This window comes from Misgurnus anguillicaudatus, chromosome 8 (genome assembly GCF_027580225.2).
Source record: "Misgurnus anguillicaudatus chromosome 8, ASM2758022v2, whole genome shotgun sequence".
Classification (NCBI taxonomy): domain Eukaryota; kingdom Metazoa; phylum Chordata; class Actinopteri; order Cypriniformes; family Cobitidae; genus Misgurnus; species Misgurnus anguillicaudatus.
The window spans coordinates 37,200,868-37,215,807 of NC_073344.2; the positions used below are offsets into that span (position 1 = coordinate 37,200,868).

At 39.7% G+C, this 14,940-nt stretch overlaps 2 protein-coding genes across 3 annotated transcripts; both read right to left on the reverse strand.

Moving 5' to 3' along the window:
- Positions 1–2,444: 2,444 nt before the first annotated feature.
- gca (grancalcin) lies at positions 2,445–6,099 on the reverse strand. The gene is made up of 8 exons (XM_055212275.2): positions 5,941–6,099; positions 5,145–5,321; positions 4,982–5,051; positions 3,941–3,984; positions 3,612–3,759; positions 3,286–3,399; positions 2,954–3,012; positions 2,445–2,750 (listed from the first exon to the last, which is right to left on the reverse strand). The coding sequence occupies exons 1-8, from the start codon at positions 5,962–5,964 to the stop codon at positions 2,724–2,726; spliced, it is 663 nt and encodes a 220-aa protein (XP_055068250.2). The 5' UTR covers positions 5,965–6,099; the 3' UTR covers positions 2,445–2,723.
- A 2,269-nt stretch (positions 6,100–8,368) lies between these two features.
- etv5b (ETS variant transcription factor 5b) lies at positions 8,369–14,676 on the reverse strand. 2 transcript variants are annotated; one of them, XM_073870854.1, is made up of 12 exons: positions 14,497–14,676; positions 13,195–13,349; positions 12,956–13,036; positions 12,810–12,857; positions 12,544–12,594; positions 11,673–11,796; positions 11,301–11,588; positions 10,699–10,988; positions 10,340–10,402; positions 10,000–10,238; positions 9,818–9,919; positions 8,369–9,638 (listed from the first exon to the last, which is right to left on the reverse strand). In XM_073870854.1, the coding sequence occupies exons 2-12, from the start codon at positions 13,247–13,249 to the stop codon at positions 9,402–9,404; spliced, it is 1,578 nt and encodes a 525-aa protein (XP_073726955.1). In that variant the 5' UTR covers positions 13,250–13,349; positions 14,497–14,676; the 3' UTR covers positions 8,369–9,401. The 2 variants fall into 2 exon arrangements, with proteins under 2 accessions (XP_073726955.1, XP_073726954.1); XM_073870853.1 differs by having other exon boundaries at positions 9,812–9,919.
- Positions 14,677–14,940: the final 264 nt, after the last annotated feature.

Genomic DNA, 14,940 nt, shown 5'->3' on the forward strand with positions numbered 1-14,940 from the left:
CTTATACAATGCATCTTTAATTTTTGGCATTAATTTTCATTTTTAAACCATATATCATCTTTTTTTTACACATATCGGTTAAAAATATCGTTACCGTTCTACTTGATCTGTAATCAGTATCAGTATAATAATCCAACTTCAACAACCTATATATATATATATATATATATATATATATATATATATATATATATATATATATATATATATATATATATATATATATATATTATATATATATATATATGCACAGGTTGTTGAAGTTGGATTATTTGAAAACAATTGTAAAGGTGATGTGGCCTAATGGCTCCTAAAAACCACACATATTAACATACACATACATATAGTTTCTCATATTTGATCCTAGCTTTTCATTTTCAAATCATTCCCTTTAAGCATTGCATTACAGTACTCGACTACAAAATTACTCAAAATGCCCATCTCTAAATATATCGCTCCCTTTCTGAACCTTTCCAAAGCACACTCAAAACCATTAACCACCAGTGCTGCTTAATCTCACCCTTCCAGAGCATGTTAAATGAAGTCTGTCTTAACTCGAACACAAACATACTACTAGGAGGTCTATTCCAACTGCTAACTCTTCCTTGCCTTTTAACAAAAACATTAGCTAAAGAAAAGTCTGTTTCTCTGTGCCCTCTTGGATGCTGCCCTTAATTCCACCATGGTGATGGCATCCCTGCTATGTGCATTTAATCAGTGTTATGTGTGTGTTTCCTTCACAATACTGTAGTTTGGTGTGGTGGTAGCAGAAGAGAGGGAAAACCGAAAAGTTAAGTCAGGGCTCGTATTCAACACGGTCATGTATAGACCTGAATGGAATGTGCAGCCAGAGGGTTCTGCAGAATTGTAATTGGCTGTCATTCATAAAACTACACATCCACCCACGTGTTCCTTTGAATACGTTTGGCGAAATGGATTATGCTTTTGTTGTCTGAAAGGTTATTTTACTCCGTTCACACGCATTTTATCAGTGATTTCTGGGAAAACAGCTATTGTTTAAAAGATTTTCAGTCCTTTCTTAATGACATCCAACTTATGAACTTATGAAGTTACAAAGTCTTGCTTTAGTGACAGTGAGAATATAATGTCAAAGAAATGTTGAATTTCAGGCCAGAGTTTGAGGACAAAAAATGATGCGTGGCATACTAAAGGCAGTTTGAATTCCCTCTCTTTCCTGGTCAAAGTTTTTCTGTACTTTGTGGTCAATTGAATTGTTCTATTCCTTCTTGCAATTGTTAATAAAAAAAGTTATTGAAATATTTAAATTATTTTGTATCTTGTGATGATTAATAAAACGCTTGTGAAGTGATGCAGCAGCATCACTGTGTATACGTGTCTTTATTTGCTTCACCTCAGAAGACATTTAATTACTGTATGGATTTGTTTTAGATGAATGTGCTTTTTGGAGCTTTAAAAAGGGGACACTTTCGAATGCCATTATAAAGCTGAAAAGAGAAATTACTTAGAAATAACATATTATCTAATATAACTACCAACTGTGTTTAGCTGAAAGAAGAAAGTCATATACACCTAATTATGTGCTAATTCTCATTATTGGGTGAACTATTCCTTTAAACTCAGGGTTCCCACACCTTAGTAGACTTCAAATTCAAGGACCTTTCAAGGACTTCCCAGGTCCAAGACCCTCAAATTCAAGGACTAAATGTGGGGACACATTTCAAGTGAGAGCAAGGTTACATCGTTTTACCTTTTAAGATACATTGTTACAGTTCCCTTTCAAGGGAACTTGTGCTGCGTCACTGCAGTAACACTTTGGGGACACCCATAGGGGTAAGTGCGTCTGAATGTGTAAATCAAATTCAACCAATGGTGAGGCTTAATAACAAAAATAGGGTGATGTGGGAGCCAGGAAGTATATCTCTGAAAGATTGCTAAAGACGGCATTACAGGGATGCAGGAAGTATGGCAAGGGAGACGCAGCGTCTCGTTCCCTCCTCAGGGAACAACAGTTACATACGTAACCAGAGACGTTTTCATGTGTCAAACACAACTATGCAAAAATGCATTTTGGTAAGAATCAACATTCACATACAGAAGATATAAGCATTTAAAGCGAACAGTTTAGCACGTGTGCTTAAAAAGTCTAGATACTATATACTATACTACACATGGAATATATGGATTTTACCCCAGAAAACTTCTTGCATAAAATAGATTCAAGCACTTTCAATGACCTGTATCTATGTATGAATATTTTCAAAAACTTCCCAGGGCCTTGAATTCAACCCCCCCCCCCCAGATTCACAAACTTTCAAGGACCCGTGGGAACCCTGTAAACTGCAAAATAAAGTAACATTTTCTGTATTGACAACGAAGAGCTACATTTCAGATCTGAATGATTTCACATCCGTGCATTCCTAAATATCACAGCTAGTAAACAAGGACACAACACTTCCAGTATATAGCGTATTTGTTAACTGGTTATATTCAGTTTTACATAGTATACAGAGTTTAAACATCACAAAGAATGAATATGAAATGTTATTTAAATGCTAATAAATGTGATTGGCACAAAAATGTATGTTTTTTTTAGCAATATACGGTTTGCTCCTATTTCCACATACAATGCACTAGCAAATACAGTATTTTAATGCCCATACATAATGTATAAATATCTGTATATATCTTGCTGGGCCCAGTTATTCTGTACTTTTGGCAGGCATGCCTGTGATGAAACATCCTCAGATAGCCATGGTGCACATGATGAACTGCAAGAGTAAATTGAAGAAGTTGTTACAACATGTTACCAAACAGTTTAACATGCTATTACAATAAATGAAGTCTTACTTCCTAAAACAAACTTGAAATAATCAATCCAAGCCAACTGATTCTGTGAAAGCCATCTTTGATTTATAAACGAGAAGTTTGGTAACGCAAATTAGGCAAAGATGTTAATGGGTTTCATTCTTACATCATCATATTGGAAGTTCACCATGCCCTGCTGCATCGTGTCTCTCCTCCTGAAGAGGTCTACAAAAGAAAAAACACGCCTTGCATTGTTAAATATGTAAGGATTATGTGTATGATGTTGACCTATGGCCTTACTCAGTCAGTATTAAAGATATCAAGGTTATATTTTATGTAGGATGATTTTATGTAGAAAACAAAAATTAAAGCTGGGTTTTAGCAGGAAGGGTCACAAATTTGCTATAATGATCAGAATAATTACAGTCTGGATAATTATAAATGTTAATGTCTATCAAAATCTGCATTGTTAGTATTTAAATATTAACTAGTACAAACCTGTTAGTGATCTTAGCTTCACACAACACGCCACGTAGTCATCAAAGAAAATCTTTCCTGAGCGGCTGTAACGTTTGACGATGCAGTTCAATGCCTGTGGACTAACTCTGTACCCTGAGGAGCAGAAAAACAATTTCCATTACATCATAGTCTATTTACACACCTGTCCTAGTGCAACTGTAGAATAACCAAAAACGTTATTTAGATCTTATAGTTAACGTGACTTATTAAACTTTCAACATACATTTTGCCCTGAGCACTAGGTACTCTTTGAGCACAGTCAACAGAAACGGACTTCCACATCTGGGAAACATGTAAACACTCACCCATGTTGGTAAAACACTGGGACAACTCATGAGGTTCCACGGTTCCACTGCCGTCCCGATCCACCATCACAAAGTTCTGCTTCCAGCCATTAAGCACTTGAAACAGTTCTTTAAACTCATTGAAGCCCATCTTTCCTGTGTGATCTCTCTGCGGATATGCGGTTAAAGAAACAAACCCACAACAAAGAAGTTTTAAATAAAATCAGACAGGGCTCTGCGGCCAACTTAGAGGAAACAGCTCTGTATTTCAGCTCAAGGTAAAATTTTAAGAGATATAAAAGCTGCAACATAAAGACAGTGACTATGAGGTTTGTTTCAAAGAAGGATACATCCAGCATGGCGATCATAATCCTGCATGTTTCCAAACTGAAAGCTGCAAAGAAAAGATTATATACACTAATTACAATTGATTTATTACATATTTGAAATAACACCAAAGTTTCCTTAACCACACAAAGAGGATGTTATTAAAACTAACATTTTTAAAACTGTTACACCTTCTACCCCACTAGCTACAACCCTGTATACGCACAACCGGCGCAACGTCATAGAATATCTCTGAACAGGTTCACGCCCACTTTTGGGGGAAATCGCACTAGACGTTCCATTGGCTTCCATTCAAAATAGCGGAACAAAGCAACCTTCGTACACAGCCGGCAGGCGTAAATAACTTATGAAATCACTCAGATTAAACATGTTGAGTAATTATCTGTCCACCCTGCCGGCCATAGAGCGCGAAATATAAATTAACATATTTAATTTGGTCAATATAAAAACATGTCTCTTTCATTCTCCCAGCATCAAATTTGTGTAACAACGCTCCCTATTGGCCAGAGGTGTCTTACCCGGACATTTACTCGTACCTCATCAAGGCAACAGGGAAGCAAGTGAATGATTTTACTTCGTATTTGAAAGTTACTTCGTATTTATTTATTATGTCTTTATATTTAGAGTAATGAGTGCACTTTTCCGTCCAGCCATACAACTAACTGGCTTAGCGATATTTCCAGCAATCACTGGATGGCGTTGTTACACAAAATTTGACGCTGTGAGAATGAAAGGGACATGTTTCTATACCGACCAAATCAAATGCGCTAATGTACCCCCCGCGCTCCATGGCAGGCAGGATGGACAGACAAACACCCAACATGTTTAATCTGAGTGATTTCATAAGTTATTTACGCCTGCCGGCTGTGTAAAAACGTTGCTTTGTTCCGCTATTTTGAATGGAAGCCAATGGAAGCGCTGCTTTTTTATCCCCCGAAAAGGGGCGGTGACGAAAATTACAGTCAAGTTCCCGGATGTGCCGGTAGTCCGTATACACACACACACACACACACACGTACAAGTCTTCATGTGTGTGTACTTACGATTGTAGGAACCGCTGATTCCAGTTTGGGTCAGGCACCTTTGCAGTTCTTCAGCATCAACCTCACCATCCTAAAAATACAAGAATGCACACATCACTCATATGACCATTTAATGCTAGATATACAGTAGCTTTACCAGACTTGTGTGTGTGTTTTTTCTCACCTGACCAGCTATGGCTGTGAAATATCCCAACATTGGGTCTTGAGCAGGGGGGGCAGGAAAGGTCCCTGGGTACCCCCCATAGGGTTGAGGCGGGTATCCACCTGCCTGAGGAATTCCTGCCGGGGCTCCAGGCATTGCCATACCCTGAGCTGGGACTCCTGGCATTGGACCACCATACTGCACAGAAGAGAGAGAAATATATTTTTAGGGCGTGTTACAACTAGTGTAAAAAGCACAAATGTAATGAACCTTTGGACTCGGTTCAAGGACTCTGGTTGTAAAATGAAAGTGAATATACAATGGTTATTACTATTTAATACATATGAATAATGCTTAATACAATTAGTATAATGTTGGATTTTTCCAAAGCACACCTAATTCTATTTCAACTGATAACATAAGTCGGTTTTCTAAGAGTATAGATATGGAAACTAATATCTGACCTAAATAAGCTCCAGCCCACAACCTGTTTACAGTCAAGATGGTGATGCTAATATACGTGTGGTTTCTGTAGTTAATGTTCACATACTTTTATACTCCTAAATGTACTGTAGTATCCGCATGTGTTAAATCATACAGGATATTATATATAATATATACAACACTCCAGTAACACAAATTACTACTTTTATCCATGTAGTTAACGTCAAATTCACCCAAATGGATTTACTGTTACTTAGGACGCTGGGTCTAATGGAAAACACGTCCAGATTTATCCGTCTTCTCTTAAAAAAAAATTCAAATCCTTTAACTTACATCAAACTGAGTTTAACGGAAAAACATAAAGTATACTCACAGTGTTATACCCTGGGTACGCCATATTTTCTGATCACACGTATAAGGAATAAAAACCGAATTGAAACGAGCAAAGTTTCGGGCAGCAGTGGTAAAGCACTTCCGCACTTTTACTGTAACGGGAAGTGATTACATGACGTCATTCCAGAAAACGCGCGTAACCGACGGCGATTGGGTGACACACAGCGTTCGATCATTGATCAGCTTCAATGACACTTTTCACTACGAAAATGAACGCTGAAGCTGATTTTGGATCAGTTCCAAAAGGCGCCTAGGTTACTCGTTAAGAGACAGATTGACAGATAACCTTGGTGGCCACTGGCCAAATACGCCCTGCATCCGGGATACATATATATAATATGCAAAAAATATTATGCAAACTGAGTATGTCTTAAACCTCAGTATAAAAAAACAGTATGCGAGAAAAATCCTTTCTACCCTTAATAAAAGTGCTTTTCCTATGGAGCTGATAGCAGTATCTGGATTTACTAAGTCTGTATTACTTTAATAAATCAATGAACTACATTAGTGTATTAAATAATTAAAATGTTCTCTCAAAGCTAATTGATACAGCGCACCGATGGGGTCCAGGGCAGGGGAGCGCTGCCGTTGTCCGCATGTTAAGAAGTTAGGGTTTTGTTTAGTCAAAATACTCAATATTTGTTGGGCAATAAAATGTACTAACCGACGAGGGGACACGCCTGGGCTTCTACAGAATTTCGTCAGAGAAGAAGATCACAGTGACCACTTCATCAAAGCAGGTAACCTCACTGGATCTATCGTTATTCTTAACCATAATTCATATATTTGCGTAATTTATAACCTGGATTGTTGCAACCAACAACGGTCATAAGTTAAATTAACTGCTAAGTTCGCTAAAGAATTGACGTGAAAAGGCAAAACTTATGTGAAAATAGTGAAAAAGCAACGCTTGCAAATTCTTTTGCACCTTAGATAATTTGTTGAACAAAGAAACGTGTGTTTTGACTGAAATGTATTGTTTTTCATTAATATGATTTTTTTTATTACAATACAATACAATATGATATAATATTTGTTTAGAGGAAATGTAAACATCTTCAAAGTGGAGGTCTGACAGGAATCTGGCGGTTTTAGTGAATTTGGTGCTGTGTGCAAGTGCCCAAAACTTGTAGTTTGTGTTCATATCTTAATTTTTTCTTCTGTTAAGAGGTGATATAAATATTCGTGGCTTGAAACAGACGGTAAATTGACTGACTGCTGCATCTCTATGGAGGAGAAAGTCCCATGTAAACCGACACTAGACGCACGGATGACGTCAAAGTTCCGCGAGAGCGATTTAAAAGCAGACTCCTCCGTATGATTTGGCGAATCGCTCTCGCGGTAGTTTGACGTCATCCGGCAGTCGGTTCTTGCGGCGCCGCATAAAGTCGAACAAGCCTAACGTCTTGCCCTCCAACAATGTGTCACGTGACTGAAAACTAGCAAAAGAAGGCGTTTATGTAACGTCACCTGTCATTACACATAAAACCACCAGTAGGCGCCATTACCCTAAAAGTACGGTATAATGAAGGTCTCTGGACTGTTATTCAGCCATATCAGTCCATCTTATTCTTGAGCAAAGAATTTGGGCAGTGCTGGGACACTTCCTTACGTTCACCCAAACAGGATGTTATGGGCGTCTTTGACGTCACAGCATGAAATATGACACATCTTACTTTTTAAATACTGTTTAAGTACAACTGCACACACATCCATTAAATATATACGTTTGTAAATAAATGATAGTCAACCCTCCGAGGAGAAGAATTAAATAAAGTACACAACTTTTATATATCCCTACTGAAAAATCCAGCTAAGACCAGCATAAGCTGCTAGTTGGTTTAAGGTGGCAGTAGCTAGTTTAAGCTGGTCCTCCCAGCCTGTGTCAGCTACTGGGACACTTTATTCCATTCGTCACACTGATAAAAGGGTCCCAACTAAATCTAAATCACTCTAACCCCTAAATTGGTCTAGATTCATTAAAAGAAACAAAACAAACATTAAAAAAGGCAAAAACGAAAAATGTAAATATTTCTTTAGTGTTTGTGTTTTTATTGCAAATATATCTTAATAGTTATACTAAACAATATTTTCTTGGACAGAAATTGTGAGTTTTTTTTTTAAGAGTCAAATAGGTTGAGAGCCACTACACTAGAATGTTATGTAATATGCTGTTACGTCACATGACCTTGATGTTATACTGACTTTGGTGGGTTACAGTTAAGCAGTTAAACTGAGAAGCTTCTGAAAAAAAGATCACAAACATGAAAATGTGATAGGCCTACTTCAAATGTTAGTGGTCGATGGTTCAAGTGTGAATTAAGTTACAGTTCTTTACCTACTCTCTATACATATATCATAATGCAAGTCCATTGGTTTAATCAAGTAAAAAAAAAAAACTAAGCAAAACGGTTTCTGGAGATTTTATTCATCCTGTACCATGTTATAGCTTATAAAATACAGATCTGTACACCAAAACTGTACTTGAAAATTTATAACCAAAGCAATTGTCTTCAAAAGACAACGTGACAACCGTTTTATCCACAGTGAAACAGAACTAGGGGGTCTGTTGTACCCAGCAAAGACAAGTAAGATTGACAGTAAAGGTGGAAAGAGCTACTGAGGTTGCTTGCCATGCTTTCAATTTACTACTGAACAGAGATCAGATTGCGTTGCCATAATCCTTTGGTAAACAACTGGCTTGACTGATCCTAAATCAGTAAACTTGATTTTCCTCTATATCAAGAGCTGGTTGCAATTTTGCATGCAGCACTGTACAAAAAGAACAGATTTGAACAAACGTCTGTTCGTTGTGGAGCTTATACAATGCAATTCAGTGTAGCATTTGCAAAAATATACTTATAATATACACAGATACCACTTTTCAGGTCCCCAGTCTTTTATAACCCATGCCACCCTCTCACAAATCCATAAAAATCACATTACAAAAGCAGAAGTCAAAATAACCATTATAAAGCATTTTTTACTTGGCCAGCTAGAGAAGAAAATGTGCAATTTTTCGATTATAACCAAAGCCTTGTACCTTGATAATGGCAACAATGTCCCAGATGCATCCCTATGCATTGTCAAAGGTGTTCACTTGAAGCAGAACGTTGACAGACACCAGGCCCAATACATACAATTAGAGAGCAGTGCACAAAAGCCATTTTTAAAAATATACATGCATTTACACATATAAAATCTGAGATTATACTGAAAAATACTGTTGTGTCCCTTTCAGTGTACTAAAAAACAGCCACCATGTGTTTTCAACATGGATTCTTAGTAAAACAGTTAAACAATAAAGTCTAAAGACTCTTCGACAGGCGCTACAGATTCCTCAGTGATTACAATATGACATGAGCTGCTTTTGGAGTGCGAGTATGCATTTTAAAGTTCTTCTGGACCGCTCGGCGGTAGTTTCAGGGGTCGTGAAAGAGTTCAGAAAGCATAGTTTTCAGGAAAAGACGGCACTGCTAAGCACTGGTCCCTGGCATCTCCTGGATAAGCGACACCGTTAGTCTCATCAAAGTGAGAAAGCGGAACAGTGTCGTCCTCTGGAACCTGCAGTCCTTCGGGATCTGCCTTCAGACTGGGCCGTTGGTTGTCAGGGAACGCCATTGAAAAGAGAGCATCTGGATCACACACAAACTTGTACACGTATCGCTCTCCAGCAACCTGCATGTGGGAAAGGAAAACATTAATGTCTCATATTTGGAAATTTGATGGGGTTATTTGATGGAGCTAACTAGAATCTAACCCAGGCATGTCCAGTCCAACAGGATCGGACAACTTGGATTTAATTGTCAGGGAATGGAAAGAAAGAAAATAACATTGGAACGGGAACGTGCCTTTACCTTCTGCATGATGCCCTTCTCATAATAGTAACGCAGGGAGCGACTCAGCTTGTCGTAGTTCATGGCAGGCCTGTTCTTTTGGATACCCCATCGCCGAGCAACCTGTAGCAAAAGTATACGTTTATCAGCTTGTCTGTGAAAAATAAAATGGGTACTGAATTTAGTTTTTAAAACAAACTAACCTCCTCAGGTTCTATGAGTTTGAACTCGAGTCCACGCCCAGTCCAAGCAATAAAGTGGCTGTTGGATGGGTCGTCCAATAGGGTGACCAAGAACTGCCAGAGTTGGAGAGAACCCCTTCTTTGATACGGAGGACCCTCTCTGAATATACCACCTTCCTGCTTTAGCTTTCCTTCCAGCCTGTCTGGGACCACACATGCATCATCGTAATACAAGTGGGACTCTCTGTCATACGCGAAACCTGCCAAAACAGCCAGGATGAATGGATTTATTATGGACGGTCTGAGAAAGAACTGCAGCAGTGATGAAATGAAAACAATTCAGATGTAATAAAGGTCTCACCTTCATTATTGCCTCCATAGTAGTTTGCAGATTTGCCAAAAGATGACTGGCAATTGTGTACTTCTGTAAGACAATTAAAAAGAATATAAACACATGTGGGATTAAACAATGATTTAAAAAGGACACAGACAAAGAGAGGACATTGTGTATCTAGACATCTACCTACTTGTACTATATGTGACCTAGTAGGAGCTAAAATGACATTGTGCATCTAAACATCTACCTACTTGTACTATATATGACCTAGTAGGAGCTAAAAGGATTTCCCCATGACATCACTACCACAGAACTAATTTGAACTGAACCAAAGCTCTAAAGATACAGGCATGTCACATGACTTCCCTCCAATTTCCACTCACCTGAGTCAAAGCCAAAGTCTCTGGGCTCCTGTTTGATTGACAGCTGGTGAAACTGCGGAGCATGAGAAGGTCCCATGTTCTGTTCACCTTGCTCATTGTAGCGGGGATCCACCATCTCTTTCTTGAAGCCCTGGGGAGGCATGGGCACCAAGGGTTCAGACATCTGCCGGTGGTAAGGGGGGCGGTTATTTCGGGGAAAGTGATTGGGGGTCTGCGGGGGGTAAGACGTCTGACAACGACCATTGGATTGTGGGAAGGGCAGACAGGGCTCGGAAAGCTGCCGATGGAACCTTAAGAAAAAGATGAAAATAAAGAATAACAATGTAATCCAGAACATCAAGGGTAACCAAGGTCATCGAGTTTACATTAAAGGGATAAGCCTGGTTTCAACGTCCTACTTTCCATTAGTTAACCCCAGAGATCTGAATGGCTTAAATATAGCACTGCTTTTCAGATAAGCATGGCATCTTTAACAAGATAATACCCAATAGGCACAACATGAGCTGATTACGGCACTTTTAACATGCAGGTCAAGCAGAATCCAAATATAGAAATGAGATTTTTTGCTCCTTTGTCATAAGCAAGGCGTCACATATTCATACCTATGCTCTGTGTTGTACGAGGCTTCTGGGTGCTTGCCCGGTGGGCAGGGCACAGCAAAGGGTGGGCTTTGACTGTGTAATGGAGTCTGTGCTCTCTGATGGGGTGGGGTGGAGCTGTGGGCGGAGCTGGGCAGTAGCGGCGGCCCTTGTGACTGAGTTTGGGCTGGAGGCATCACTCTTCTTTGCAGGGGGTGTGTCGCTGCACTGGCGGAGGAGCCAAAGGGCGATGCTGGCGTGGAGGGAGGCGTCAGGGGCTTGTTGAAAGAAAATGGCTTCCTGTCAAAGGCACTACAAAAGAGATGACAGAGTGAGATTGATGTTTTGGAGTAAAAGTAATACACAGGGAATCAGAGACAGGACAGGCTAAATTACCTGTAGTTATATAGGCACTTCTCTCCATAAGGAGAGAGTCGCTGCTCTTGTCCACATGGGGAAAACTCTCTGCCTGGACTCAGTTCCCTCTTCACTTTTGTTTGAGGGGGTCCATGAAACATCACTATTAAGATAAAAAAAAAACACGTTAAAAAATAATATGGTGTACTCAAAATTTGGAACCTTAACTATTAAAGTTAAATATCCATTACAGAATTTTAGCAAAATAAACCTTTCCCTCTAAAAAAGGAGGCAGCAAGTTCAAACTTGCAGACTACCACGTGATGCTTATGGAAAACAGGCCCCCTTTGCCCAGATGTGTTGAAAGAGGGGCCTGTGAGAGTAACCGGCATGATGCCAGATAAGAGGGATTGTGCCAGACAAACACACACACACTATTTCTATGCAAACACATTCATGTGCATTCACATTCCACAATAAACACCATTGAGACCATAGAAAACGGACACAATCAGACTTATTCAGACTGATAAATGGGAAGAAAAACTAACAAGGGAAACGGCCACAGCGCAGTTCAACCAGCATATAATAAACAAAGTGTGTGCGCTGAAGATCCAGCCCCATTAAAATGTCACCGGGCTGGAGGCTGCCATGAGCTACGGCACTGCAGCGGCAACCTGGGCCTCGCTCTTTCACACACCATGCATAGATCTTAAATCTCTGACCTTAGAATCGCCTGTGAAAGTTTTGAGGTCCATACTTCCAAAAATATAAATTACCCAGTGCTAATGTGTGGTTTAAAAACGTGCTTCTCAAGTGCCTGTTGCTCAAAAGGAAACCATATTAAGCCTCTATACTTCATGAAAAATACAAGACTACATGTTACTCTGAATATTGAAAAGGCACTCACAGTTATCCGACTGGAAATCTGGAACAAACTGTTCATCGTCGGGTACCTGGGCTGCAGATGGAGAAGAAAAACAAAATTATTATTTCACAGGCATGAAATAATTCATGGTCATTTTAAATAAACGTTATACAAATATATCAACCATTGAGATGATGCATTAACCCCATAAAGGCAATGATCAATAACCCTTAGTTGCACTTTAACAGCACTTATGAAATATGTTATATGCTATTCCATAACCATGATAAATCAGACTAGTACTTTACCTTCTGCTATCCAGATCTCTTGGAGCTGGCTCAGATCTTGAAAGAGATCTGAAAAAAGATTGATCGTGTTTAAATAGGGCTGCTTTGTTTGGGACTGGGATAAATGGCCAGATTTGGATAGATTGATTGCATGTTCATTTGTTTACCCTCTGTGTCCTGTGCCAGCTCTGTGTCAACAAACTTCCTCTTTCGGTCACTGAAAGGTCTGCATGGCAGTGCCTGCATGTGAGACTTCTGTAAAATAAGATAACAACGACTATTTCAGTGATGATGCACCCAATTAACAATTCTAGGGCCCCAAAGCAAGCCAGTGGATGCAGAATGATCAGCGGTGGTCTTGAAATGGACATTGAAAATGAGGCATGGTGAACTATAAACTGTAGTAGAGACTTATTGGGGGGAACCACGAAAGGGACCTGCTGGTCGTAAAACCCGTCCATGTCACTCGCTTCTCACTGCGGCCGAAGAGGCAGCAGCAGGAGGGGAAAATGGAAATAACAGGGGATGAGTCCGCCAAAATCAGAAGGATGATATCCTCGCCTGTCGAAAGAAGAGCCGAGAAAAGTGGCACTTAGAGAAAGACGGGTGCCGTGTCAAAATCCAATGCAGCTGTCAATGATTGTCCTGGGCCCTGACAGCAAAGGGCCAACTGTCCCTTTGATCTGTGAAAACTTTTAGCTAGTCAGTTTGTTTGTGTAACACTCGCTCTCAGCTCCCGCTTGGATGAAGTGTGCTACACTAGCACTCTCTCCAAGCTCACACAAAATCATTTAAGGCTCACGGTACAGATGGGGGTCCTTGCATAACCATACAGTGCCATCTGTTGCCTAAGGGAGCATCAAGGATTCTGTACTAATATCTAAAAGCTAAACATTATGAGTAAATTCTTTTCATAAAAAGCACTTCACCTTAAAATTCTGAGTGATGGGAGTAAAGCCTAAACCCATGTCTTCATACTTCGTCACACACGTGTGTTTATTTTCCCTGACGCAAGTGTTCTGGCCATAAAATCGTATTACGGCCTCTTCGGGCCAAAAACAAATTAAACAACCAATCGCTTAAGATTATTGCTTCCTGAAACATATCAGATCTTTATAAAAAGGGAAGATATACATCCGCAAATTTCGCTGAAAAAGCAGAGTTTGTGTTCCTAAAGACTTTTATTGCAGCTAATAAAGGCAGCCAACGGAAGGCTAAGTTGTTGAATAAGTAAATGAAGATTACAGAATTACAACCGAGTTAACAGAGCGAGTTCAAGAAGTTCAATCCCTTCCCCCCAGCGCCCATTATCGCCTCGCGATCCCCCCTCCCTGGCTTGCGCCCTCCCTTTCCTCGGCCGCTTGTTTTTCTCAATGAAGTGAAATTTGATCCCTAGTGCGCGCGACCGAATTCTCCGTCGGTTCCATTCATAAAAATACCAAACGTGCGAGCAGCACTTCATCAAACCGCGTATGTATTTTGCGGTGCGCAAACTATCATAGTATATTAAGTTTATACTACGAGCTTCGCAAAGTACGTTATTGAGAAAACAAACAAGCTGGAAATGGTTGCGCACAAAGAAAATGGCGTGTGAGCGAGCAAAAAGTAAGTGTGGTGTTGCAAGTAAATACAACTTTATAACAACAAAACACGACGGTAAACTTGAAATCCGCCTTTAAAACTACAAAAGCGTGCAAAACATACTCACCCGCGGATATTAAATCCCTTCCTTAAATTAGGTGAAAATGTTCAGTAAATCCCCAAGAATAACAAGCTGCGTTTGCGAGCTCTAATGGGTATCACGCTCTCCTCAAGCTTGACGCGACTGAAATTTCTCAATGGGATCGCCTGCTTTTCCAAGAGCGTCGGCTTAACGCTGGAACGCACGCTCATTGGGTCGTTTCTTACGCCCTTCGAGAGATCGACCAATGGCTGTTTCCACATTACCTAGGTAATCGTTAGACTGCAGTCAGCCAATCAGAACGCAGCCCTCTCCTGTTTTTATGAATGGCTGGGTTTCATTCAACAACCAGATGTTTTTCCGCGGCTGACTCTATTTAAAGGGCCAGAAGCAACTGAGTGAGCAAAAGTGAAAAATGTTTCATTTTAAAAGTGACATTTAAATATATTTTCTGTTACTAGGGTAATAAAA